This window comes from Daucus carota, chromosome 7, assembly GCF_001625215.2.
Source record: "Daucus carota subsp. sativus chromosome 7, DH1 v3.0, whole genome shotgun sequence".
Lineage (NCBI taxonomy): Eukaryota > Viridiplantae > Streptophyta > Magnoliopsida > Apiales > Apiaceae > Daucus > Daucus carota.
Window position 1 is genome coordinate 7,831,192 of NC_030387.2, and position 26,608 is coordinate 7,857,799.

Here is a 26,608-nt window from a genome sequence, read left to right on the forward strand (position 1 = left end):
AGAAGTTGTGTAATTTATTTTTAAGATTTTCTTCTTCTGCATAAAAATTTAACATCTAAATTTGTATTCAGAAAAAAGAAATCTTAAAAAGAAGTTACACACCTATACTTGCTTCTAGGGCTGTAATTCGAGCCGAGCCGGGCGAGTTTCGAGCCGAGCCTAATTCGAGCCAACTTTAATCGAGCCGAGCCGAGCCGGCTCGATTAACTAATCGAGCCTAAATCTTTGCCCGAACTCGACTCGGTTAATTTCACGAGTCGAGTCGAGCCGGCTCGTTTAGCTAAACGAGCCGGTTTTAACGAGCCGAGCGAGCCAGCTCGTATAATTTTACACTTAATCGAGCCCAAACCTCTACCCGAACTCGACTCGTTTAATTTCACGAGTCGAGTCGAGCCGGCTCGTTTAATTAAACGAGCCGAAACCTTTACCCGAATTCGGCTCGTTTAACGAGTCGAGCCGAGCCGAGCCCACTTAAACGAGTTCGAGCCGGGCGAGCTCGCGAGCCGCCCGACTCGAATTACAGCCCTACTTGCTTCCCCATCTCGCTATATAGTATATACACAACCGGGAGTACGACCCAGGGAGTATAGTTGCCTAGTTGGGTGTGTCAACATGACCGACCTGGTTTGATACATAAAAGCAATATGAGGAAGCACGAGTGCAGGACGTTGAGAACTGTACATATATTACAGACTTTTGAAGCGAAACACATGCGAAGATACAGATATCATTATACGTCGTCGCACGCATATGCTGAGATGTAACTAGCCTGCATTTATCCTTGTTTTTGGAGAATTTAGTCGACATAATAGCTAATTTGAGCTACATATAAACTTGTATAAAATCTCATGCTAAGATATGTAAGTGTCGATTTTAAGACCATGCATAGAAATAAACAAATTCTCCTTTGTTCCCAGCTAGAGTCTAGAAATTCCAGAGAAGATATCGAGTTGAAAGATGATCGATGAATCCTTGGTTCTACTCTACTAACATAACAAGATTAAAATGAAAAACATTGCTCCTCCATAATATAAAGCACCTAATTAAACTCCCTATCTAGTATTATCTTCCCTTCTAAGCTTGTTGAGAAGTGCAGTTATCAAAGCATCTCGCTTCTCAGCTCGACCTTCTTCCCTCACCCTTCTTTGTTCCTCTCTCTCCCTCCAGCTCCTCTCCGTCATTATCCTCTCGTTCTCTAACGCTTCCATTCTCTGTCTCCATTCTATCTCCCGTATTCTCCTCTCCTCTTCCCTCGCCTCGTACCCATTCATCCACCGCATCTCCATCTCAGCTTGCTGTTTCAAGAATTCTTGCAACGTCTCCTTGATGCTGTCAACACTGTTATTCACATTTCCGCCACCAGTATTACTAGTTCCAGGAGTGTTCCTGTTTGCCTTCCTCTTCTTCTTCTTCCCCGCTGTGGTTCCTTTTTGATCTCCGTCGCTTTCTTCAATGTTGTCATCCTCATCATCTGATGATAATTGAGCAAGTGCTTTCTTCTTGGAACCTCCTAAGCCGCCTCCTTCTGCCTCATTCCACACCATTCTTTGCATCCTTGCTGCAAAAATTGTTTGTAGTTCGTTGTAAAATGGAAACTGTTGCTTCACTCCTTCCGGCTCCATGGTTTCACATCCCTACACACGAGTAATTATTTAAATCTCCAAGATCAAGGAAAATCATAACTAATGCCCAGCTTAGAATTTCAATTTCTATTTAAGAAACAATCATTCGAGCAATAAGGTTGTCCAAAAACAGGTATGACTATACTAGTATGCCCTCCGGATTAGTCCATATGCGCGCAAGCTGGCCCGGAGTTCGGGTTTGGGTCAGTTATAAATGAATCCTAGTCTCCAAGACGGTCCAATAATGAAAGAATAGATTGATAGACAGTTCGAGTATTCATGTTTGATAAGAAATGAACAATAATTAAATTCATAAAAATTTATAAATGCATGTTGCTAATTAATCAAGCACAAAACGCGTAAAAAGTATTAAAAAAAATAATATCGTACCTTGTATCGAGTGACAAGATTCTTCCACTTGCACTTGCACTGCTCAGCACTGCGATTGTAACCCTTATCCTTCATCTTGGTTGCCACCACTTCCCACAAAGCCTTATTCCGTTTAGTTTCCATGAAATTCGGGTCCAGCTCGGCTCGAATCATCAAGAAATCTCCGGTTTCCTGAATACTCCATTGCGGAAACCTATCCCCGCCCGCATCACTGATCTGTTGGTGCTGGAGCTGATGATGAAGATGGTGGTACTGATGTTGCCCCGAATCCATAACAATCAAGTCTCTTCAAATATTTTTACGCTATAAACTATCTTATATAAAATTATAAAAAGGGTTGATCTGATCGGATTCGAAAGAAAGACAAGGAAAGAGAGATTTATGTGAAGATGGTGTGAAACAAGGTGTGAATTAATGGGAAAGATGAATGAAAGAATGATATCAACAGCTAGGCAGCTCTTTTACTCGTCCTTGTACGCGGAAACTCAATCACTACTTCCCTCTACTCCTTATCGACTTCTGTCTCTGTAACATATGGGTGTGTATTTTTTATGATGGTGAGGTTTTGTTCATTTTCATTTGTTCACATTGCGACTCAGTGGCGTCAGGCTTACAAATGAAACAAGTTAGCAACGAGAAGCAACCAGTGGTGGTAGGGTCAATACTCCGAGTGAACAGTTGTGTAAACTTGTTACGGTTTTCCTAATGTGTGCCCAAGGGCACACAATAAGCACCAACTCTCATAAAAATGGCTTCATTTGATTGGTGGACTTGGTGTAAATGCAGGGGGGCCATTAACATTTATTATCTATCCACCAATCAAAAGCTAGTATTCTCATGGGAGTTTGTGACTATTGTGTGCCCATGGGCACACCATAGAAAATTCGAACTTGTTATACAAGCCTTTCAGTTTCTCATTTTGTCCTACCCTATTTTTCTATGCTTATATACAGTACTATTTTATTATATATTTATAATAATTGTCTGATCATTACAACTTTACAAGCGGTTGGTGTGGTGGTAGAGCTCTTGTACCCCTTACGGGAGGTCGGGAGTTCGACTACCCGTGGGCGTGTGTCATCAATTAGGGGGAAAAAAAAAACTTTACAAGGAGAACTTATATGTAACAAGATAGTCGGCGACCGGATGATTTATTATATTTGTTAATTTATTTAATGTATTTTAATATTCAATTTTATAATATAAATAAAATTATGTTTTATATTTTGTAATTAAAAAAGATTTTTATGTAATCATAAAAGTGTTTATGCTAATATATTTTTATTGGGGTGCCAATTAAATTTTTTATTTAATATTTTGAATAAGCTTTTAAGACTTAAATGTGTCAAAATAACAAATTATAAATTGACTCGAATAAATATGTTTAACTGAGAATATTTAAATATATTTTAATTAAAAATACCCATTAAAATATTTTATAAATTAAGAAGGTCTTATGACCGTCTACACTTTTACGATCTATCGGTCAACCATCCAAATTCTTAAAATTTTGACAATAATAATATAGTATAGTGTTGATATATGTTTGGTAAAATATCGATTAATTAACATCAACGATAAATTATTGTATAAATAATGGATTCTTGGTTCTAACAATATATGAACATTACATATATAATTTCAATTACTTAATAATCTCAATTATCTGAAATATAAAAATCCTGACTTTATTAATATATTGAGGTTAAACTATATTAAGAACACCTCGATTATCACAAGTAAAATGATTAATTAAATATTTAATAAGATGTCCCTAGACTCACATCGCGTGGATCTAGGTTTTTGACATGTTGTTTTACAATACAACCTCTCGCTCCAAAAGTTCATCCACAATTATTCTATCTAATATATCAGTACGAAACAAGAAACGTAATCAACAAATACAAAGATAACTATTAGCACCCTCGTCACGAAAACATTCCATTGAACTTTCCTTCCGGCTTCCTCGTCACTTTTTCTCCTTGCCCTTACCGCCACTCGCTTTCGGTTGTCCTTCAAATACATGTCATGTTCATTCTTTACTATTTACATATTATAAATAAATATCCTCGCCCAGTAAGGGTCCTCGCCCGATATAGACCCTCATCCTAGGCATGTGTCAGACCTCGCGGCCCAATGACTGGCGGCCCGAGTCTTCAAGCAGTCCTCGCCCATTGTTAAAGGTCCTCGCCCAATGCGGAAAAGACCAAATACGCCTGGTTCTCAGGCCTAATTATTATTTTTTTATCTCGGGCTCAGGCCCACCATCAGCCTCACCCTAAGAGAGGACGGAGGGCTAACCCATACAGCTGAGTCCGGGGAGGTCCACGTGGGCTAGTGTTGGTCAGCCCACCTAGTTCCATGCTCCTGGGAGAAAGCTGGGCTCCAGAAGCCCATATCCGTCTGATCTAAGGCAGTGGCCCATCGCTGGAACCAAGGAATGACAAACCTATTCTGATTAGGTTATTTGTTCCCCAAGAACTACGTCTGGCTTGATCCCTATAAATAGGGTACGTAGGCACATCATTTGGGGATAAGTCACAACCCTTGCAAGAGCGAATAATCCTTCGATCTAGTGAGAAACCCTGATTCCCCGAATGATCTCAGCCAAACCCAAAATCACCACCCATATTCCGTCGTCCGCCGTCATCGTCCACCACAAGTTCCAGCAACCCTCCCCGAATCTTGTTATCACCAGATTCCTCCGTTAACAGTATCTAAGCAGGATGATTACGACGAATATGAGCCTTAATTTTCGTCGTAAATAGGCCAGTTTGTTGTAATGTAATTCAATCGAACCGCTCGGGGTATCTTGAACATGCAGCATATGCATTGTACATTATGATCACTAAATATTATTTGAAATGCATATAATAGCTGTGATAAAGAAGATAACTGTGAGAGATAAAGTGCTTGCAATGACCAACTGAATAAAACAGCATCACATAGATCCGTTTGGTAAGATTAAAATTGTGACTTGACTTAACATGTCTGTTTGGGTAAAGTCGGAAACAGTTTTAAGCCACTACCTTCCACCGTTGCCAAACAAGCTCATAATTTGAGGAGCACAACCACCCCTCTTTGTCCATCTGCTACAACCAGAACAATGAACAGGATATCCTATGATTCTAGACTCTTCTATACACTCAACATGTGCAATGCCAATGCAGGACTCTAGCTACCAAGTTAGCTAACAACATGCATGATGCATGACCGGAGTTAATTCATAACAATGAAGATAGCAGTGATATTAGTGTTCTTCATTAATCACAAACAAGTCAGATTTGATGAGGAGAGCCCGACTACTTTTAGCGCGATGAAAAGCCATTACAAGTAGCTTTTCGGAGCTGTTTTAAAGAGTAGTAACCAAATATTACATAATTTTCAATGATTTTTGAAACAAAAAATTGGATAATTTTATTTCCAAATTTTAATTTAAATTTTTAGTTATATTTTATATATATATATATATATATATATATATATATATATATATATATATGTATATGTATATATATATATGTATATGTATAACATTAACAGCGACATAATACAAAAAGAGCATGATATATAATTTTATCATATACATATATATATATATGTACATATATATGTACATGTACAAATGTTCACATATATATATGTATATGTATAACATTAACAACGACATAATACAAAAAGAGCATGATATATAATTTTATCATATACATATATATGTACATATATATGTACATGTACAAATGTTCACATATATATACGTATATAAAATATTAGCATAACAATTTGTGAAGGATCCTCGTCTACGGTCATCATCGTATATATACAATATGACCGTAATGATTTATGAAGGATCCTAGTGCAAAATCATCAATGTCTGTGGACAGGTTATGCAGCCAATGATTTTATGACTGTTTTGATTAATATCTAACCGGCAAGATTATAACATACGTCCAACGTTTTTTTAAGCGTCGGACGGAGCTCTTCGAGCGCTTAAAAAGTGCTGGATGGGATAAAATGACCCCATCAAACACTTTTTAAACCGGACGTATTAATATTCTATTATAATCCTAACCTCCGGATATTCATCCGACTACCACCTAACCTATCCATTTACGAAAAACCATCTCTCTTTTTTAGCTAAAATGAAAAACCATTTTTACCGCTATTCGGCCCTCCCATGTTAGTCCCCTTAAAAGTATTGTTGTAATTCATGGAAATCAGTTTACATTGCTGTATTAACTTTTAGTCTTGTGAGCTAGAGTCTACTGGAGTTGGTACTTTTAAAAAGCTGAGTCAAAATTGGGCTAAATTTTTGAAAATTTAAAAGTTTGGCCAATTTGTTACTCTATATAAACTTGCCACAACTCTCAAAATTACTCTGTGTTAACTTGAATAAACTGTCTTTTGACATTGGAGAACGGAATCCCATCACAGATTTGAGAATAAAAACATAATGCACCACAAGAGGCACTATAACTCAAACAGAGGAAGAGAATTGTCTTTCAAAACACAAGAAATTTGGATCTCAAACCTGGTCGTTCAAAATCTCACTCTAAAATAAAAATAAAAGCTCAAACAACAATGCAAGCACAACAACGTATAAAACTGAAAAGTTAATGTCAAGAACCTAGATAAGGAATTCAAGATGTACCAGCACAGTAACTTCCTCTGCAGAAGGTGCCCAAAATATAAAAATAAAGAAAAAAATAAATTAAAAAAAAAAAGAGATAAACTCTAGCATACATGAGTTTTCTGGGAGCTTTACATGAGTCATCAAGAAGTCAATAACCGCTTGATTCCAGTTTTCTGCTCCGCTGTCAGCCTTGTAGGGAACTTGATGTTGAACTTGATTCGCATGTTCCCTTTTCTCGTAGGTTCTTTGGGGATGGGCATCCCTTCCCCTTTGATAACTTCTTCATGGGTTGGACTAATGACAGAACTAATGGGTGTCGTTAGGATACGGCCATCAAGGGTGGTAACCTGTGCAGTGTAACCTGTCAATGCTTCTGCCAGAGAGATCTTTTGGGTGACAATGAGATCATTGCCATCCCTCTTGAAGACGTTGTGGGGCTTTTCATCAATGATGAAGACAAGGTCGGAAGGTATAACACCGCGTTGCTCATTCCCTTTTTCTGGAAAAGTGATTTTTGTTCCTTTCTTCCAACCAGGCTTGATCTCAATTGTCAGGATTTCCTCCATTGTAGTTGGTCTCCTACATAAACATAATGATAAATTAATATGATCTTACATATAATCATGAGTTAATAAAAAATCAATACTGCACATGGCAAATCTCAATATTCATTTCATATCAACAGGAAGCATGGGTGCGAGTGCGGGTGCGAGTGCGAGTGCGGGTGCGAGTGCGGGTGCGGGTGCGACTGGGATACGGGAATTCGGCAAATTCCAAAATATGAGGATATGGGTGCCGGGGATACGGCAAATATTAAAATATAAAAAGTATTATATATATATGCACACACACATGCATCACTCGGAGAACCAACTTATATAGTCTTGTACAGAACACTTCTATATACACACAAAATACATATATCAATTGTATTATTCATAAAGTATTTAATTAGCAAATAAAAAAATAAAGTTCAATCATTTTTCTCCAGAAAAATTGTTGAAAATTATATCCCAACTGATCCTACTATAAAACCATATTTGTCCGGAATGGTTTTGTAGGAGAACCCAAATTAAGTATCAAAATATTTACTCAAATTCAAAGTGTTAAATTGTTTGTGCTATTATGTATAATTAGTATTCTACATTAGAATTAAATTTTATACATAACTATGATTAATTTTAAAATTATATTTGAGATTTTAAAGTAAAACCAAATGGTTCTCGACGAGACTCTACATAAGTTGGTTCTCTATGAAATAATATATATATGTAGATATAGATATAGATAGAATATATAATAAAGCAGAAATGTAGGATCAATAAAAGTATTTCTGTAATACCTACAAATACCCATTACTAAAAGTTAATGGAAGAATCACACACGTAGAAACTGTTTATCTAAGCTGTTTTATAGGCTGCAATTTCTTGTTTTTGTATGTTGTACTTTATACTGTTATATATTAGTTTGAAGTTATGAATATAGGTTGCAAGGGTCGCGCTCAAGAGAGAGCCAATGCTTAAAATAGAACCATAGAACCATTAGGGTTCTGCTGCAGAACCCTATATTTTTCATAGATTTTCAGGATCTAAATCTAAGTACATGTTTTTTTTTGCATCGTTGTGTGTGTTCAAAAATAATTTCAAAATATAATACATAAATAAAACATTTTTTTTCATGTGCAGTTCTGCTGCAGAACCCTAACTTATACTAGAAAAAGGTAATGGTTCTAAGGGTTCTCTCCCTAATGGTTCCCTCTGGAACATGACCCTATGACCCTGGGTTGCAATTCAAGACATAGATATTTCCAAGTTTCCATACTTTTAATTTCTGTAAACGTGTAAAGCAATAAGAATGCAAAATTGCATATATCAAGTGTCCAGAAAATGCATAAATAAGAGCAGAAAATCTGAAAATGCAAAGTGCAGAGTTTAAAGTGAACAGAGCAGAAAATAAGAAAATGCAGGCAACTTAAAGAGAACTGCAGAGTAAGAAAATATAAAACTTGGGTTCAGTGAATGAGCAAAGCAGTGTAGAGTTTAAAAAATATATATATACTGAAAAATTACAAAAAATGCCATTCCCGCATCCCCCCTATCCCCGTCTCTGAATTCTCCAATACGCCATGTGGCGTATCCTGTACGCACTCCGCCGTGCACCCCCACACTGCATGATATCCCATACGCAGTTCTTCTCCTAAATGGAGTATCCCTGCTTTCTAGACTAGTAATAATCAACAAATCTTAAATATGAAAGACTCGTAATAAACTACATAAGATCTACTAATAAATCTAGGGGAGAAGTAATAAAGTGTTTGGTGCAATGTCGAAGTTATGCCATTTAAGTAAAAGACAATGATAACACTTGACAGTGAACCCTTTTCATGGAAAGGGTTCATCCTCCACTGCCTCAGTACATCGCTAGCTGAGTCATACAAAGAAATACAAGTATTGCATGACATTATACGTAATTAGCCAACAGAGAAACCCCAACATGTGCAACACAATCGATCCACTATGTAATCCTTAGTAGAGAACAACTAATGCTTCTTAATGGAAAATAAAATATGAGTTAATACTAACAATAAACAACCCAAGCTCAAATTTATGCACAAAACACCCGAAAAAAACTAATGACATTTTGCCAACCATGATATCTAAATAGAAAGGCAAATCTCACCAGGGGAAATCCTACATCAAAATACAGTAAAGAGAGATGGGATGCACATCAGAATATGAGCCATGTAGGACAGATATTTGAAACAATGATTTAGGTGTGGAAGAGAAACGTAGAAAGTGCAACTTAGGTAAATTGAGCACAGAAACTGACTACTACAGTTTTTCTTCAGTTGAAAGGAGGAAATTCTGTGGCTAGCGCCCCATAACCCATTAAAGAGAGAACATCTTCATAGTAATTTTTATAGTTCTATCAGCTACTTCTGGTGCAAGGAGCACTTATATAGAACCTGAAAACCATAGCGGGTCTATTGAAGGGACTCAAACGTATGTGATATCTTTAGTGTTCCTTGTCAGGATGGGAACGGAAAGCATATAAGAATAGTGTAATAATGTACATTTAACATGTTTGTTATGTTACATGGAAAAATTTGATGTAAATTGTTTATCTAGGTGCCACATTGATTAGAAGTTAATGATATGGGAATAATAGTATTCAGTTTTATTTCTAATTCTAGCATAGCCAGCTGTCAAGTAGTGGACTTTTGGCGGGAATTTCTGTTAGAATTGGTGTTAAGAGATGTTAACAGCTGTATAAATACGAACCTATGTCTTCATTTCAGATTTATGAAATATATGTTTACTCTTTCTATTCTCATCTCTCTCTCCAAACCTCTCTATCTCTGTTTCTTCTATAATTTCTTCAATGATATCCCTCTATTTAAGGGGGTATCTATAAGGCCTTATATTAACAGGGTTGGTTCCTGCTTGCAGAGGAATTCTATGGTCAAAGATCCCTCTAGATGGGGGTAATGTATCTGGCTCCTTAAAGATATCGGCATACTGCTCCTTGAGCTGTCTCAATTCTTCCACCTCCAATGGAGAGTCAATAGAAGTATCTGCAATAGTATTTTCTGCAGATATCTCTCTTACTTGAAGTAAACACAGCTGAGCAGCACTGCTTATTAATTTCTCAGAGCATGGAGACTTGACCAACTTAAGCTTCTTAGGAGGCATACCCTTCAATTTGCAGATTTGATCATTCCTCATAAATTCCATCAAAAGTTGTTGAAAATCCCACTTAATAGTCCCTAATGTGCTGAGCCATTGAACTCCTAAAACCATATCACAACTCCCCAAAGGAATGAGTAACACATCAGCACAAAATTCTTGGCCATTAAATTTCCACAGAAAATTTTTAACCATCCCTTGGCACTTAATTTGATTGCCATCAGCAACTGTGATGGTTTGTGTGGCAATAGGATGCACATCACATTTCAGATTGCTAGCAGTCTGTAAGTCCAAGAAATTATGAGTGCTGCCAGAGTCTATCAGCACATGTAAAGCCTTACCATTGCACATTCCTTTAACTCTCATAGTGCTGAAAGATTTATTGCCTGCCAAAGCACTAACTGATATGCAAGGATCAACTATTGATACCTCAAATTTCTCAGAATCTAGTGAATCAGCATCACTATCACTGACCTCTTCATTCCAACTAGGCACCTCTACAGTGAACAGTTGTGATTCTTTGAACTGACATTTATGGCCTTTTTCAAACTTCTGATCACAATAGTAACATAGACCTTTTGCTATTTTCTCTGCCCTAATCTCAGCTGGTATAAACTTGAAAGGCTTCTGTACAGGCTTATTAGGAACTGCTTGTAAAGGTTTTGTTTGTGGTGTTGGTAAGAGAGGTGGCTTATTAGTGTTGGGAGAAGTAGTAGCACTAAAAACAGTAGAAGCATACGGCTTGGATGTGAGTCCAGAATTAGTACTTTTCCCAAACTTATGTGAATTAGCTGTAATAGCCTCTTCTTGTAGCCTAGCATACATGATAGCTTCAGCCACACTTACAGGCTTAAATGCCTTTACAAAAGGCTTGACTGTAGGTTTCAGTCCACCAATGAAACTCTCTAGGAAATAAGAATCAGGAAGAACATGATGATTTTGTTCCATGAGAGATCTCACATTATCAAATTCATCAATAAAATCTTCAATAGTTCCTGTCTGTTGCAGCCTATTAAATTGCTCTACTACATTCAATCCTGATTCATCCTTAAACCTTGCACTCAAATCAATCACAAACTCAGACCAGTCTACATTCTTTTTGATTGATAAGTAATTAGAGATCCACACTTCAGCCTTATCAATCATATACAAGGATGCAAGGTCTACTTTCTGATCATCAGGAATTTTACATAAGGTAAAATACTTCACACACTTCTTAATCCAAATCCTGACATTACTACCAGTGAATTTTGGAAATTCAACTTTTGGAGTATAGCTAAGAGGTCGAGGATTTTGATTACCTGTAACTACAGCACCATCAGTACGATTTGCATCGTCTCTCGCCGCAGAAGGTGATCGTGTCGCAATGACCTCTCGCATCATCTTCATCAATTCATCAATCTTCTTGTCATTTTCATCAAATTTCTTCGCAAAGGAACGTGATTGTTCCTCAATTTTGCGATCTAGGGTTCGCGAATGCTCTTTGAGCTGTTCCTCCATGTTTAGTGCTGTAGCAGAAGTCTTCCGAGTAGCAGGCGCCAGAATCCTACAGGTTTAATCCTACAAGTGAATAGAGATGACCGAAAAGGCTCTGATACCACTGATACAGGTTTGATGACCTGTAATGGACTATTAGAGAAGAAACAGAGATAGAGAGGTTTGGAGAGAGAGATGAGAATAGAAAGAGTAAACATATATTTCATAAATCTGAAATGAAGACATAGGTTCGTATTTATACAGCTGTTAACATCTCTTAACACCAATTCTAACAGAAATTCCCGCCAAAAGTCCACTACTTGACAGTCCACTACTTGACAACATATACAGCAGTTCACAGGAGGAGCATTGGCAACATTTAAAACTGGTATTTGAGTTAATGAGAGAACATTCTCTCTATGCAAAGGACAGCAAGTGCTCATTTCTTATGAGAAAAGTGGAGTATTTAGGTCACTTTATCTCTGCTGATGGGGTAGAAACTGATCCTAGGAAAGTAGAAGCTGTAGCTCAGTGGCCTGTTCCTACATCTGTTAAGGATTTGAGAAGCTTTCTGGGCTTAGCTGGATATTACAGAAAGTTTATCAGAAATTTTGCTACAATCAGTAAAGAATTAACAAGTCAGTTGAAGAAGGGAGCTTTTCAGTGGAATGATTTAACTCAGCAAGCTTTTGACAATTTGAAATCAGCTTTGGTAACAGCCCCTGTGCTAGCACTGCCAGACTTTGATAAAGTCTTTGTGGTAGAAACTGATGCTTCTAAAGAAGGGATTGGAGCAGTGTTGATGCAAGATAATCATCACCCTTTGGCCTTCATCAGCAAGACACTGGGGCCAAGGTGGCAGAATTTATCAGTATATGAAAAAGAGTTATTAGCTATTGTATGTGCAGTGCAGAAATGGGAACAGTATCTTTGTGGAGCTCATTTTATTATAAAGACTGATCAAAAGAGTTTGAAATGGCTCTTACAGCAGAGAATTTCCACACCATTTCAGCACTTTTGGCTATCAAAATTGATGGGCTTTGATTATGAAATTCAGTACAAAGGAGGTACTGAAAATGTTGTGGCAGATGCACTATCTAGGGTTCAGGGTTCAGAAATTCTGTGTTTAGCAATATCTGTGGTGGATTCTGATTTGAGGCAGAAAATCATTGCTTCTTATGATATTGATGATCATTTAAAGACTGCAATACAACAGATCCATCAAGGAATACAGCATCCTAAATTTCAAATATTGGATAGTTTGCTGAGAAGAAAAGGCAGAATTGTAATAGGCATGGACAATGAGTTAAGAAAATCTCTTATGGATTGGCAACATTCATCACCTGAAGGAGGGCATGCTGGCAGAGATGTCACATTACACAGGCTTCAGCAACTCTTTTACTGGTCTGGCATGTCCAGAGATGTGAGACAGTTTGTGAAACAATGTCTTATCTGTCAAGCTTCTAAATATGATACTAGTGCCTACCCTGGTCTTTTACAACCATTGCCAGTTCCTAGTGAAGTCTGGATTGATATATCCATGGACTTTATTACTGGTCTGCCAAGTTCTAATGGTAAGGAAGTGATTTTGGTGGTGGTTGACAGACTAAGCAAATACTCTCACTTTGTTGCTTTACCTCACAATTTTACTGCACCTTTACTGGCACAAGCCTATTTAGACCAGATTTTTAAACTACATGGGTGGCCTAGATCCATTGTGAGTGATAGGGACCCCATATTTTTGAGCAAGTTCTGGAAGGCTTTATTTGCTCTTCATGGTACAGATTTTCTATTATCTTCCTCTTACCATCCTCAAACAGATGGTCAGACTGAAGTGGTGAATAGGTGTTTGGAAGGATACTTGAGGTGTATGTGTGCTGAAATCCCTAAGGAGTGGGCTGCTTGGCTACCTCTAGCAGAGTGGTGGTTTAATACTCATTACCACTCAGCTACACAGACCACACCTTATGAGATTGTGTATAATCAGGTTCCTCCTCTTCACTTGCCTTATCTACCAGGAGAGTGTTCAGTAGATGCTGTGGACAGGAGTATGCAGAGAAGGGAGATGATGATTTCTGCATTAAAGGAACATTTGTTGAAGGCTCAAGTTAGAATGAAGAACCAGGCTGACAAACATAGGTCTGAGAGGGTTTTCTCTGTAGGTGACTGGGTGTGGTTGAAGCTTCAACCTTATAGGCAACTGTCACTCAGGACCAGGAGCAATCAGAAGCTGGCTCACAAGTATTATGGACCCTTCATGATTAAGGAGTCTATAGGCAAAGCAGCTTACAAATTGCAGTTACCTGCAGAAGCTCAAGTCCATGATGTATTCCATGTTTCACAGCTTAAGGCTTATGCAGGTCCAAGTCCATTCACAGCAGTATTGCCAGATTGGTTGGGATTTTCAAAGTCATCTGGTAGTGCTTCATTGTTGCCTGCTGCAATTCTGGATACCAGAATGATCAAGTTTCAGAATGCCCCTCAGATCCAGTATTTGGTGCAGTGGGAGGGTCAACCAGTTTCTGAGGCTACTTGGGAAGTTGCTTCTGTGTTTACTGAGAAATTTCCAACATTTCCCATTCCACAAAAGACTTGAGGTCAAGTCTTCTAAGGGGGAAGCAATGATATGGGAATAATAGAATTCAGTTTTATTTCTAATTCTAGCATAGCCAGCTGTCAAGTAGTGGACTGTCAAGTAGTGGACTTTTGGCGGGAATTTCTGTTAGAATTGGTGTTAAGAGATGTTAACAGCTGTATAAATACGAACCTATGTCTTCATTTCAGATTTATGAAATATATGTTTACTCTTTCTATTCTCATCTCTCTCTCCAAACCTCTCTATCTCTGTTTCTTCTCTAATAGTCCATTACAGGTCATCAAACCTGTATCAGTTAATCTTCAATTTATTAACATCAAGTATTAAGTTTTTAGTTTGAAATCCTGCACAAAAACAATGCCCACAATTTTTCCTGATACAAAGAAGTTTCTACAAAATCTAGTTAGTTAGTGTTCCTGTGATATGCATCAGAAAGAAAACATTAACAAATTACATAACCTAGAAACAAATTATGTAATAATATCCTTATCAACTAAATATTTGTAATTCTCATTAAAAATATAGTTTTAACTTTTAACCTTACACTGCACCTGATAGATTAAAAACTTAGTTTTGCTATTTAAAAATCTCTGGATATACGTGAAATTTATACTAGTACAAAATATAATTATAACTATTCTTTTATATTCTTAACCAAAAAACTACTATATCACGTACACAGACCAAATATCTAAATAACAATATTACTGTTGAAAAAGTATATAATAGATGGAATTGTCGTACACTTGCAAAACTCAACCTGCTCTAGCATATTAATGGCTTTAATTTGAACTTGCAACATGGTGGCCAAATATACCATCCAACTTAACAATAATAGTAATATTTATACACATTCACTCTTCGTAAATCATCAATCATATTCATATTCAACCATCAAATTTGACCAATAAACCGGTTTCACAGACGAATATTGAAAATCAACCCTAATTCCTCACTTGATCAGAAGCAGTGGCCAATTAGTCGCCGACAGCACCCTCACCTGATTCACTGTTACTTTCTTCACTTCTTTCAAACAGATGAGTTCTCCTATGCAGGGCAATAAAGATCTCAACAATTTCTCTTCTTCAAACTTTTATTCCGTGCTTGAAGTTTTATTGATGTTTCTGGTAGAGAGCTGACCACTGAAGAATGATAAGAGCCCGCAATAAGCGAAAACTGGAGTAGTGATATAGCCTGCCTAAGTAATATATGAAGTGTTGAGCTAACAAGATTAAATCACCAGGGTTCTTTGGTTGACATATTTAGTTTGATATGGATTATAAATGACTTTCTTATTATCTTTGATTCCCATATTCAGTTCAACTATAAGAATAACTGACTTTCATATTACCATTATTGATTATCCCACCACTAAACAATTTGAAGGGTGTGTTAGTTACTGCCTTGCTGGGCTGTAGGGAATCCCTCATAAGATACCAACTCCATCTGTCCAAACAGCGACGCCTGCTGCTTAGGTGCTTGTGGACTAAACAATTTCACCACTAAAAATCATTCATAAGAACTGACCAACTCTTGAATAGCTACCTATCTTGTAAGATCTGACAATCTGACAGATTCCTCTTGATTGGTTTTAACTATTACAGTTGGTAACAAAGCTGTTAAAAGTGTTGAAGGAGAAATTGGATAATCTATTATGTGCCACCGATAGTCAATTGTGGCTGCTTGCCCACAGGTAGCAGACAATTAAAAACCGTGAAGGAAAATATGGGAAGCTAGGTGGCACCAGGTCAGTTCATTGTGGGTAATGAGTTATGTGTAGAGTGGGTCAGACTTTTAAATGTAATTATATTTGTAATTTTTAGTATATTTGTATAATTATTTCTGATCAGTTAATATTGATGAAAGCTTGATGGCATCTAATTAAATAGAAACCGGAGTTTAAGTTTATCCACCATGTTGCGAATTCAAAAACCTATGTTACCCGGACCATCCATCTTTGTGCCTATACTTGTGTCCACCAAACATGACATGGGTGTGGTTACGGGATCTGAGTCGGATCCTTCTTATTACAACCGGACACTTTCAAAGTGAAAATTTAGGTCTTGTTTGAACTTGTTTATAGAGATCAAGGTCCATGGTAACTTCTTTTATGTTTCCTATTGATTTTATGCTACAATTTAACATACATAATTAGTGTATGTGATTTATGTATACTTAATCAGTCTATATAAAGTTTAAAGTTTTAATTGTGCGGATGTTAAATGCCAAGTCCCGTACCCATGTCTAATTTCGAATCAATGTCCACGAGTCCTAACTATTCTAAAACTACGAATCTTACTATTGGGTCCGTACCTCCAACACCCATACCTGAGTCCAAACATAGTCAAAAAAAACCACCAAATTGTCAAAGAGGGTTGCTATGTTACCCAGACTCTTCATTTTGCCTCGAGCGCCCATGTCGGACACTCGACACTCGGACATGGGTATGGACACTCTGACACTTTAGGCCAAAAACATGTAAAATTTTCAAATTATCGCCGAGTCAGACACTCGGACACGTACCCATGTTGGACACTTTTAGCCGAGTCCGGGTAACATAGGTGGGTTGTCCATCCACCACTCCACAATTCACTCTATAATATAGAGACTCGGTTGTTCCTATGCCATGTCTTCATGTATATTCTAATTAACCAGTTAGAGCTAGTTTATGGAGTGGGGGCAGTCAGAAATAGGGCAGCAGTGCTACACGATATATAGATCCTCAAAATAATAAAATCTAAAAATTAAAATGACTAAACTCCTATTTAGATAACTAAACCACTTCCCTTAAAAAATCAAAGCCTATTTCCCTCCCCCGTGTAAACGACGACCACTGTACCAAAAATAAGATTGTTTTTTCCTAGTTGATTTTGATCAATATTTTCCTCTCTTTTGTCAATATAGTCAATCTTGCTATGTTGCTCGAGTTTAATATGGCCTCTACAGATAGAAGGTGTGTTGACAAAAGGAGACACCAGCCTCAGCGTGATACAAACATACATTGTCAAACCACATTCTTCAATAATACCAAGATTTGCATAGACGATCAGTGATGAAGCCAAAGGGGTTTATCAGGGTCCACGATCCAAGTTTGTATGTGCTGATACTGATAGCATATACTCATTTTGTTGTTTGCCTCACCAGCTCTACTGCTATATACAAGTTTGATTAAAGGTCACAGGCTCAAGCTTGCATATATTCATTATTTTCTTAAACTTGGAAAAATTTAGAAAGAAAATAAAAGGATGGCTTTCAAACCCCTGCGTGCCTACATGATTTATAACCTCCCTCGGAGTCCAGACAACTCACAGTTTAATAAAAGCTCCCCTCCACCTTCTTAACCTGCTGGATTTGCCACTGTGCATGAGCACACACATGGGAAGACTCACGATCACAGGGCCAGACACACAAAAGGTTGAATTGGCATTAGAAAGGAAACAGAAATTCTAATTAAGCGTTGGGGGTCAGAGAAAAGTGAACCACTTTTTTAGGCGGAAACGCACAGAAAATCATCAAGAGTTGTAGTTGGTACCGTGATTGATGTAGGACATGAACTAAGAAGAAATTACAAACTAATGTCCTTCCTGGGGATCTTCAATGGTAAATAAAATTAGAAAACAAAAAAGAAAATTAAAAGGGAAAAACTGCGTAAAAGCCACAAATTCAAGATAAGAACCACAGCCTGTAGGGTTCCCCAACAGCAGAAGCGATAAAATAAGATGGATCGAAAGTCGGAACTCATCAAGGTTAAAAAATATCAATTATCAATTAAATATGTGTTTATTCATGAGGGGAAATAAATACTTACATAGAAAAATAATCTAACCTAGATTGGAAAGTAAAACCACATATAGCATAAAATATTCCAAAATAATAAGATAAACCTTGGATTACAAATACTTTCCTAGATCCCCACAATTGCCTAAAGTCATATCATTCCATGTAAAATTCCTAATTCTGAGAGGTGCATGCATTTCTAAGGTAACCATTTATATGCACATTTACTATTTATAAGATAAAACTGATGAAAGGAATAATAATTAGCACATAACAGGGAGAAGGGGAATATATAAAGAGTTCATAGCCATCACAATACTAAAATTAGTTAGTTTACTATAAACAAAAATACTTAGAACTAATAACTAAACCAACAAGGGAAGAAAAAGACATATAGCTGAGTCAGGATGTAGAGCATAGCAGCCAAATATTTGGATAAAAATTCAAATATAAAAGCGGTTACAGTAACAGAACTAATCACCACTTAGGCAGTCATTACGACATGCTCTAAGTCCACCAAGTAAATATTTGAATATAAAAACAAGTGGTCAGTTGGATCTCTTAAAGGCAGGTAATAAATAAAGCCACATTTGGGTTACGTTTTTGTTCCGACAGCTTAACTTAAATATCTAGCTACATATTCAAATGTAAAACACGCCAAGCAAGAGCAGATTTGATCTACAGTAAAATTTACAATTGCATCAATAAGCACACTTTGTAAGGCAATGCCAAAATAATTCCCACAAACATATTCACGGCATCGTGCTTCGTGCAAGCACAAACAATTATAAAAGATCGACCTTGCTATGATAAGAGACATCCATACAAGAAAAAGGAAAAAAAAAAAAAAAAAAAAGAAACAGATTACCAACAATCATTGTAATCTTACCCAGCAGCATCGGTAGCATCCCTTGAAATTTTCATCTTCTTAGTAGTACCCTTGTACAAATCCTCTAGACTACAAGGTAACGTGCGCTCTATAGCCACCCCTTTCCGCGGTGGCATACTGGCAGAACCCTCTCCAGCACTATTCCTAAAAGAAGCAAATATATCATCCCCAAACATACTCCTCTGAAACCCCGGACCACCGCCTCGAGCCCCTCCCATATCTCCCATTCCACCAAACGGGCTGGCAAACCCGAAAAACTCAGAGAAGATATCATCAGCACTACGAGGATTAAAGCGATAGCCATTAGCCCCATCAGAACTAGCACTTGAAAAGCCCCCAGCACCCGGTGGAGGCACCTGACCCTTCAAACCTTCTTCACCATACTGGTCATATACAGCTCTTTTTTGGGGATCACTCAAAACCTGGAAGAGAAAGAATCAATCTTTGAATTAAAGAGGAAATAACAAGTGGGTTTGTTTGTTGAATAGATATACTAATGGAAGCAATTGAGAAATGAATAAAGAAGTAGCATACATACATCATAAGCTTCAGAAATGGTTTTGAATTTAGCTTCAGCATCTTTCTTGTTGTTGGGGTTCTTATCAGGATGCCACTTCATAGCAAGCTTTCGATAAGCTTTCTTGAGATCATCATCTTTGGCACTCCGATCCACTTGAAGAATCTTGTAGTAATCAACGCCCATCTTCAATCGATTTTTCTTCTTCTTGCTAAATGTCAGTTAAGAGGACGACTGTATCTATCTATCTTTATTTTTGTTTCTGTATCTTTCTTTGAAGATATTATTGTTGTTGTTTTTATTATTATTATTTTTAATTTTTAAAGTAGTATTATTATCACCTGGATGGATAGACGTGGTTTATCCTCCGATGTCCGATGTCCATGCACGCCACTCTCACTCATACTTTACTTCATCCGTTCCTTTTTAGTTGTAATTTAGAGTTTTTACATGTAAAATGACGTAATTAAACGACGTACCTCTATATTATTTTTAAAATTTTTCCAAAATAAAACACTATAATTTATATTCGGGAAATAATCCAATATACTGTTTTTTAAGCTTTTTATTACAAAATTACCACTTCATTAAACTAATTGCATATTTACGTTCTTGGGAGGAAAAAAGAAATTAAATTACATAAATACGATAGGTACATTCTAGGGTTGTTATTCGGTCCGGACGAGCCGAGTTTCGAGCCGGGCATAATTCAAGCCGAGTTTTACTTAGTCGAGCCGAGCCGGCTCGTTTCAGAAATCGAGTCTAAATCTTTGCCCGAACTCGACTCGTTTATTTTCACGAGCCGAGTCGAGCTGGCTCGTTTAGCTAAACGAGCCGATTTTAACGAGTCGGACGAGTCGGCTCGTTATATTTAACACTAAATCGAGCCTAAAACGCTACCTGAATCCGACTAGTTAGTTTTTACGAGTCGAGTCGAGCCAATTCGTTTAACGAAACGAGCCAAAACCTCTGCCCAGACTCGAGCTCGTTTAACTAAACGAGCCGAGCCCATCAAAACGAGTTTGAGCCGGGCGAACTCGCGAGCTGCCTGGATCGAATTACAGCATTAGTACATTATATTGCATAAACTCCCTCTCTCTCTCCTTTGTTTACTCTATGTCTCTCTCTTATCCCTCACTCTCCATGTATCCTTTTTTCTCTCTCTCCTCTAACTCCATCTCCTCGCTCTCCTTTCTATCTCCATCTCATCACCCTCCTTTCTCTCTCTCATTGCTTTCTTCTCCTTCTTTCTTTCTCGTGTTCTCTCCTGCCCTCTCTCTCCAGACTTTCAACTTCCCCCTCCTCTTACTCTCTTTATCTTTCTAGAAACAAATATAAGTTTACACAATCAAAATAAAAGAAACTGAGATAATATCATAAGAGACAGATGTTGTTGTCTTGAAAAAAGCGAAAGAGTTCACCGATAATCGGGATCAGAGCTTCATCATCGACGGCGATTGTATCGCCAGCCGGCGGAGAGCATGAGCGTGACGGCGTCGAGAGTGATAAGAAGAGGATGCTTATGTTGAGCCATTTCATGTTGTAGTAGAGATTCATTAAATTTGACTTTCAAGTTTGCTTAATAGTTGGTTGCTTTTGAGTTGATTTCTAATTTATTGTTTTAGTTGCTTTTTAGGTTGTAATTTTGATATTAGTATTGGCCCCGTAAGGGTATTCATTTTTCTGCCTTTGCAAACAGTTGCAACTTATTATGCAACTAAATGTAATTTTCAAAAGATTTTTTCAAAGTTGCATATATGGTTGCTGGCAGTGGCAGATATGGTTGCATATGCAACTGCCGTATTTCTGAAAATATTTTTTGGAACATAGTATTTCTACAATTTATTTTAAAAATTTACAGTATTTTTGATAAAAATTTTCAAACTTGGTTACTTATGAAAAAAACCCTTTATATTTTTATTCACAAAAAAGAAAAATTTAAAAATAAGAAGTGGAAGTTTGTCTTTTTATCACCTTAAATTACGTGCAAAAAATTGAAATGACGACTAAAAGGGGTGGATGGAGTATTAGAAATTTACATATAACGATAAGCCTAAATTGTAAAAATATTATTATTTGATATTTTATTTTCAAATCAATATTATTATTATTATTATACCGTTTAAAAATATTATTATCATTATTATCTTTTATTTTTATCATTATTATTTTTTTTAGAAAGGCAAAATTCATTAATAAGATTGGGATACAAAAGGTAGCCTGGGAGAAAACCCAACAAAATTGATCCCGCCTAAAAGCTATCAGCTAGACAAAATACCAGGCATATTAACTACTGTTCCTGCCACTTACTCCATTCATATATATTAATCAATAAACCACCACCAATAACCTAGAACTACTCAATTGAATACTAGATATCGAGTGCTACTAATAGGCAGGAGGGAAAATTAATTATCGGGGGACACATGCATGCAGCTTATCATGCCAAAATCTCAAAACCCTCTGCCGCTTCACCTTCTTCATCAGCCTGAACATCCACAACTACAGGAGCTTCATTTTCGCTTTCTGAAAGGCATATGTTTAGCCTATTTGTATTTAAGAGTATCAACTCAACTCTGATAAGAAAGAAAGTAAATTAGCAAGCACTATTGAAGGAATCCGTACGAAGAACGTCAAGTGATTTATTAAAATCATATGTCTGAAGAATTTCAGGATGTTGCTGCACACCACTGAAAGAAGTTCATTAATATGTTCAAGCCTCAGTGTACAAATAATATTTTGTAGCACGTCCAGAAGTCCAGAAGGTATAAAGTTTTAATACTTTATTTATTCAGAAGATTCCAAACTATTTCTACTTATGAAGAAGAACTACGAAGACAAAGACTCGATGAACAAGCCACTTCACAAATGTTTAATTGATAAAGAATATTTGATTCAGCTAGATACAGATGAACCAGACAGTACATTTGTGTGTCAGCTACTCAGATTAAATATTCTGCATCAACAATAGGTGGTCATTCAATCAGGACAAAGAATCAGATCTTTTAAAAGGAAGTCAGAAGACCTGCTGCTGAAGAAGTGCTCAATATAATTATTCTTTTAATTAATTCACATCTCAAAATAATTATATAAGTTATGTAATTTATTTATTAAATTAATTCACACTCGAATTAATTTAATTTATGAATTTATATAATTAATATAATTAAGTGGATAATTATTGAATTAATTATATAAGAAAAATCAATTGTTATATGGTTTTTGAGCACGGTATGACAATCTAATTGATTGTCATACCGCACTATGTCACCTGCCATAGTCAGGAGGCATGACAAACCTTTGGTTTGTCATACCGAATGACTTAGGCATGACAATGGGTCATTGTCATACCGAAGTCACAAGGTATGACAATGCCTTGGTTTGTCATACCGTTTGTCATACCACTTCAAGCCTTAGCCTCCAAGTTTCGATTGTCATACCTTCCCACTGATTGTCATACCGTTTGTCATACGGATGTCATACCTATTCAAAGAGAGCATGACAATGCTTGTAATTGTCATACCTTCCCTTGGTTTGTCATTCTGATTGTCATACCTTCCCTTAGATTGTCATACCTTCTCACTTGTGCCATGACAATGCTTCTAATTGTCATACCTTTTGTCATAGCACTTGTGTAATTGTCATAGAGCTTCCTAAGAGTTGTCATGCCTAGCTTTGTCATACAAGTTCAAGGTGTTGCCTATAAATATGGCCTCACCTCCTTCATTTGTAAATGTTCATTGCATTGTAAAGCTTTCAAGTTGTGCTAAACTTGCTATTGTTTAATCCACAGTTTTCTGTGCTTTGATCATTCGGTTGTTTTATTCCGCTAAGTTAGAATACTTCCTATCAAATTTATTCTACGAACTAGTGGACTTTAAAACGAACCATATTAATTATATAACGACTTAAAAATTGTTATATTAATTAATTTAAATCTGATTAACAAGTTTAACTCCAATCAGATTATTCCGCCGCGATTATTTTGTGACGATTGTATTCAATCCCCCCTTCTACAATCGTATCTGGACCTAACACTTTCATTTTCCACAACTGGGTTTATGTCATGCTCATGAACTGCCATGAAACGAGGTTCCACTGAACCTAGTCTCATATCTAGACTCCATAGTTCGAAAACACGGCCAAAAGGCTGGGCCATAATCACCATGGTTTTGTAATGCACAGCTCCATAATGTGCGAGATATGGCGCTAGTGAGTTAGCCTCTAGGTCACACAAGGTAACCTCCATCACAAAGTTCCTATCCGCTTGTTGTTGATTGAGCTGCTGCATGATTTCCGCATGGTCCGGATGCACCCCTTCCAGCAACGAATTCCGCCATTCCGAGGATGAATCCAGGTGATCACATTCCAAAATGAAATGCTCCCATATCTAACAATACTTGATACTCGTTAATCCTCCGATGTTGGATCTCCAAGGAGCCTGCCAGCATTCTCAGAATTTTTCCTCTACTATTTCTGATCACCGCCCCAATTCCAGACACGTTACCATTGGGGAGGGGGTTCTCGAAAAAAAATCCGTGTACATTTATCTTGACCAGACCTTTGCGAGGCATGCACCACCTTGGATTAACACCAACGTTCTCAACAAGATCCATTAATTTAAAAAAAGAAGCGAAGTTGAGTAGTAGAGAACAGTGACTGAGCTGTGGTATTTATGCTGCTGGAGATAGGGTTTACGTATAACGAGGGCAGGAGTGTGAACCACTACAGAATACTCTTCAACTCCCTCCAAGCTTTTATTGTATATTTGAAATTTATTCTGGAAAATATTGGGCCCGGTAAACTAAAAGCTACGGCCTTTTTGAATATGATTTAGGAGGCCCAAAACTGCATGAGGCTGGGACTGAGAGCACCATATTTCGCTAACTTGTCTGCATGGGAGTTGAAATCTCTAGATATTAACTTTACCTTGACACAAGTTAATTTGAACATTTCCTGAGACTTCACATGCGTGCCTTCGGTAGTAACAGTTTCTAAGAATTTGTGGACGACATCAGCGTAATCTGTATATATTTGAATTTTTTTGGAGCTCCACTTGGATTGTGAGAAAACAACAATAACATGCTCCAACACCATTTACTCTGTGTCAAAAGGGTTTGTGGAACTGACCGGATCTGAGAAAGAATAACATTGTTCCTCTGTCTTTGTCATAATTAGACCTCCAATCCCAACTATGATTTTCCCACCTATTGTTTTGCAGGAGCCGTCTATGAAGCTGATGAAGTCGGACTCTACATGAAATAACCCTTGATATTGAAAGAGTTCAGTGTTTGTAATAGAGCCTATTGGATTTACATTCCACCATTTGCTGGAGGGCTTCAAAAGAATTTTGAAAGATTGGCACCATTCTCTAGAGAATTGTTTTATTAAGCACAACACGGCTTCCTTGCTAACTGAATCTGACCTGAAAATTATGTTGTTGCGAACTAACCATATACTCCACAGAGTGGCACTTACCACTACCTTCCAAGCAGACTTCACTGGCTTGGATTTTGATTTCTTGAAGCGATCCCAAATATTCTTTAAAGTGAGAATCTGAGTGCCTGATCTTGGAGTAAGCCACCAATTTAGTACATGTTCCCAAGTGGTTCTGGAGAAAACACATTCTACTAGCAAATGTTGTGTCATTTCTACCTCTGTGTTGCAGAGAGGACACAGAGACCCATTTGTTGAAGGCACACCCCTAGCATTTAGAAAGTCTTTTGTAGGGAGATTGCACAAATAAACCTTTTATAGGAAAATTTTATTTTTTGCGGAATTTTGAGTTTCCAAATAAAATACCAGTGTACCTTTACATTGTGTGGTGTCAGCAACTTAATCGTCTGTTTTACTGAGTAACCTGATTTAGAATCTGACCAGAAAAGTTGATCGTTACCTGTGCATAATGAGACTTCTTTGAGGATCTTATCTATTTGTTGCAACTCATCCAGCTCCCATGATCGCAGATTCCTCGACCAAAACATTTTTCCTGCAAAAGGGTGTTTTGTCCATTTCTGAACAAAATCATGCACTGAATTTTCTTTAAGGGTTAAAATCTGATAGAGTTTCCTGAACTTAAACTTGAGAGGGATTTTCTCCACCCAACAGTCTTCCCAAAATAATGCCTTCTCCCCATTTCTGATTTTCCACATTGAATTGCCACTTCCCAGATGATTTTTGAAGAGAGGTTCTTCAAAAACTTTGCAAATATCCCTCATACTATCAGACAGATTCCTATTTTTTGATATCTCTTTTAAGTGTGCATGCTTGGAACTGTCGTATTTGTCTCTTAGCCACACATTCCAACTTTTGTGCCGATCCCTTGTCCATTTGTAGAACCACCTACCTAAGAGAGCTAAATTTTTGACCTTGAAGGGAACTAGTCTCAGTCCTCCTTACGGTTTAGGCCTGCACACTTTTCTCCAAGAAATCAAGTGCATTTTCTTGCCCTTGCAATTTGGATTATTCAAGTGACCCCAAATGAAATTTCTTCTGATTTTTTCTAATTTGGGCGAGGACTGAAGATGGGAGTAGATGTAAATTCAGCCAATGAGTAGGAATACTGTCTATAACAAACTTGACCATTACTAGTCTGCCAGCCTGGTTTAGATTTTAGATTTCCAGCTTGAGAGCTTTTGATGGATCCTGCTAATCAGGGGGGGTCCAAAATAACTTTCTTTTTGAGGAGGAGCCAAGTGGAATTCCTAAATACTTCATCGGCCAGGTGCCTGCTTTACAGTTAAGAATCTTAGCTCCTTCAGCGAGAATGTGCTTCGTATTCTTTGAGGAGTAAAGAACACTCTTATCATAATTTATTTTTAACCCTGAGATGAGCTGAAAGGTTTAAAGAACTGATTTGACTCCTTCAATTGAGTCAGTGTTGTTGTCTATAAAAATGACGGTATCATCGGCATATTGGAGGTGAGTAATTTGTTTGGATCGCTTGCCTAAGAGAAGACCTTTCAAGACGCCTTCGTCTGCTGCTGTGTTAAACATGGAGTGTAATGCTTTACCAACCAAGT

The 26,608-nt window shown here is 37.2% G+C and overlaps 2 protein-coding genes across 2 annotated transcripts; both read right to left on the minus strand.

The window, feature by feature from the left end:
• Window positions 1–886: 886 nt before the first annotated feature.
• Window positions 887–2,618, minus strand: LOC108194304 (trihelix transcription factor GT-3b). The gene is made up of 2 exons (XM_017361254.2): window positions 2,013–2,618; window positions 887–1,634 (listed from the first exon to the last, which is right to left on the minus strand). Exons 1-2 carry the CDS (start codon window positions 2,283–2,285, stop codon window positions 1,053–1,055), a joined length of 855 nt encoding a protein of 284 aa, XP_017216743.1. The 5' UTR covers window positions 2,286–2,618; the 3' UTR covers window positions 887–1,052.
• A 3,932-nt stretch (window positions 2,619–6,550) lies between these two features.
• LOC108196599 (uncharacterized) lies at window positions 6,551–19,892 on the minus strand. The gene is made up of 3 exons (XM_017363951.2): window positions 19,608–19,892; window positions 19,070–19,491; window positions 6,551–7,224 (listed from the first exon to the last, which is right to left on the minus strand). The coding sequence occupies exons 1-3, from the start codon at window positions 19,770–19,772 to the stop codon at window positions 6,786–6,788; spliced, it is 1,026 nt and encodes a 341-aa protein (XP_017219440.1). The 5' UTR covers window positions 19,773–19,892; the 3' UTR covers window positions 6,551–6,785.
• Between the last annotated feature and the right edge of the window lie 6,716 nt (window positions 19,893–26,608).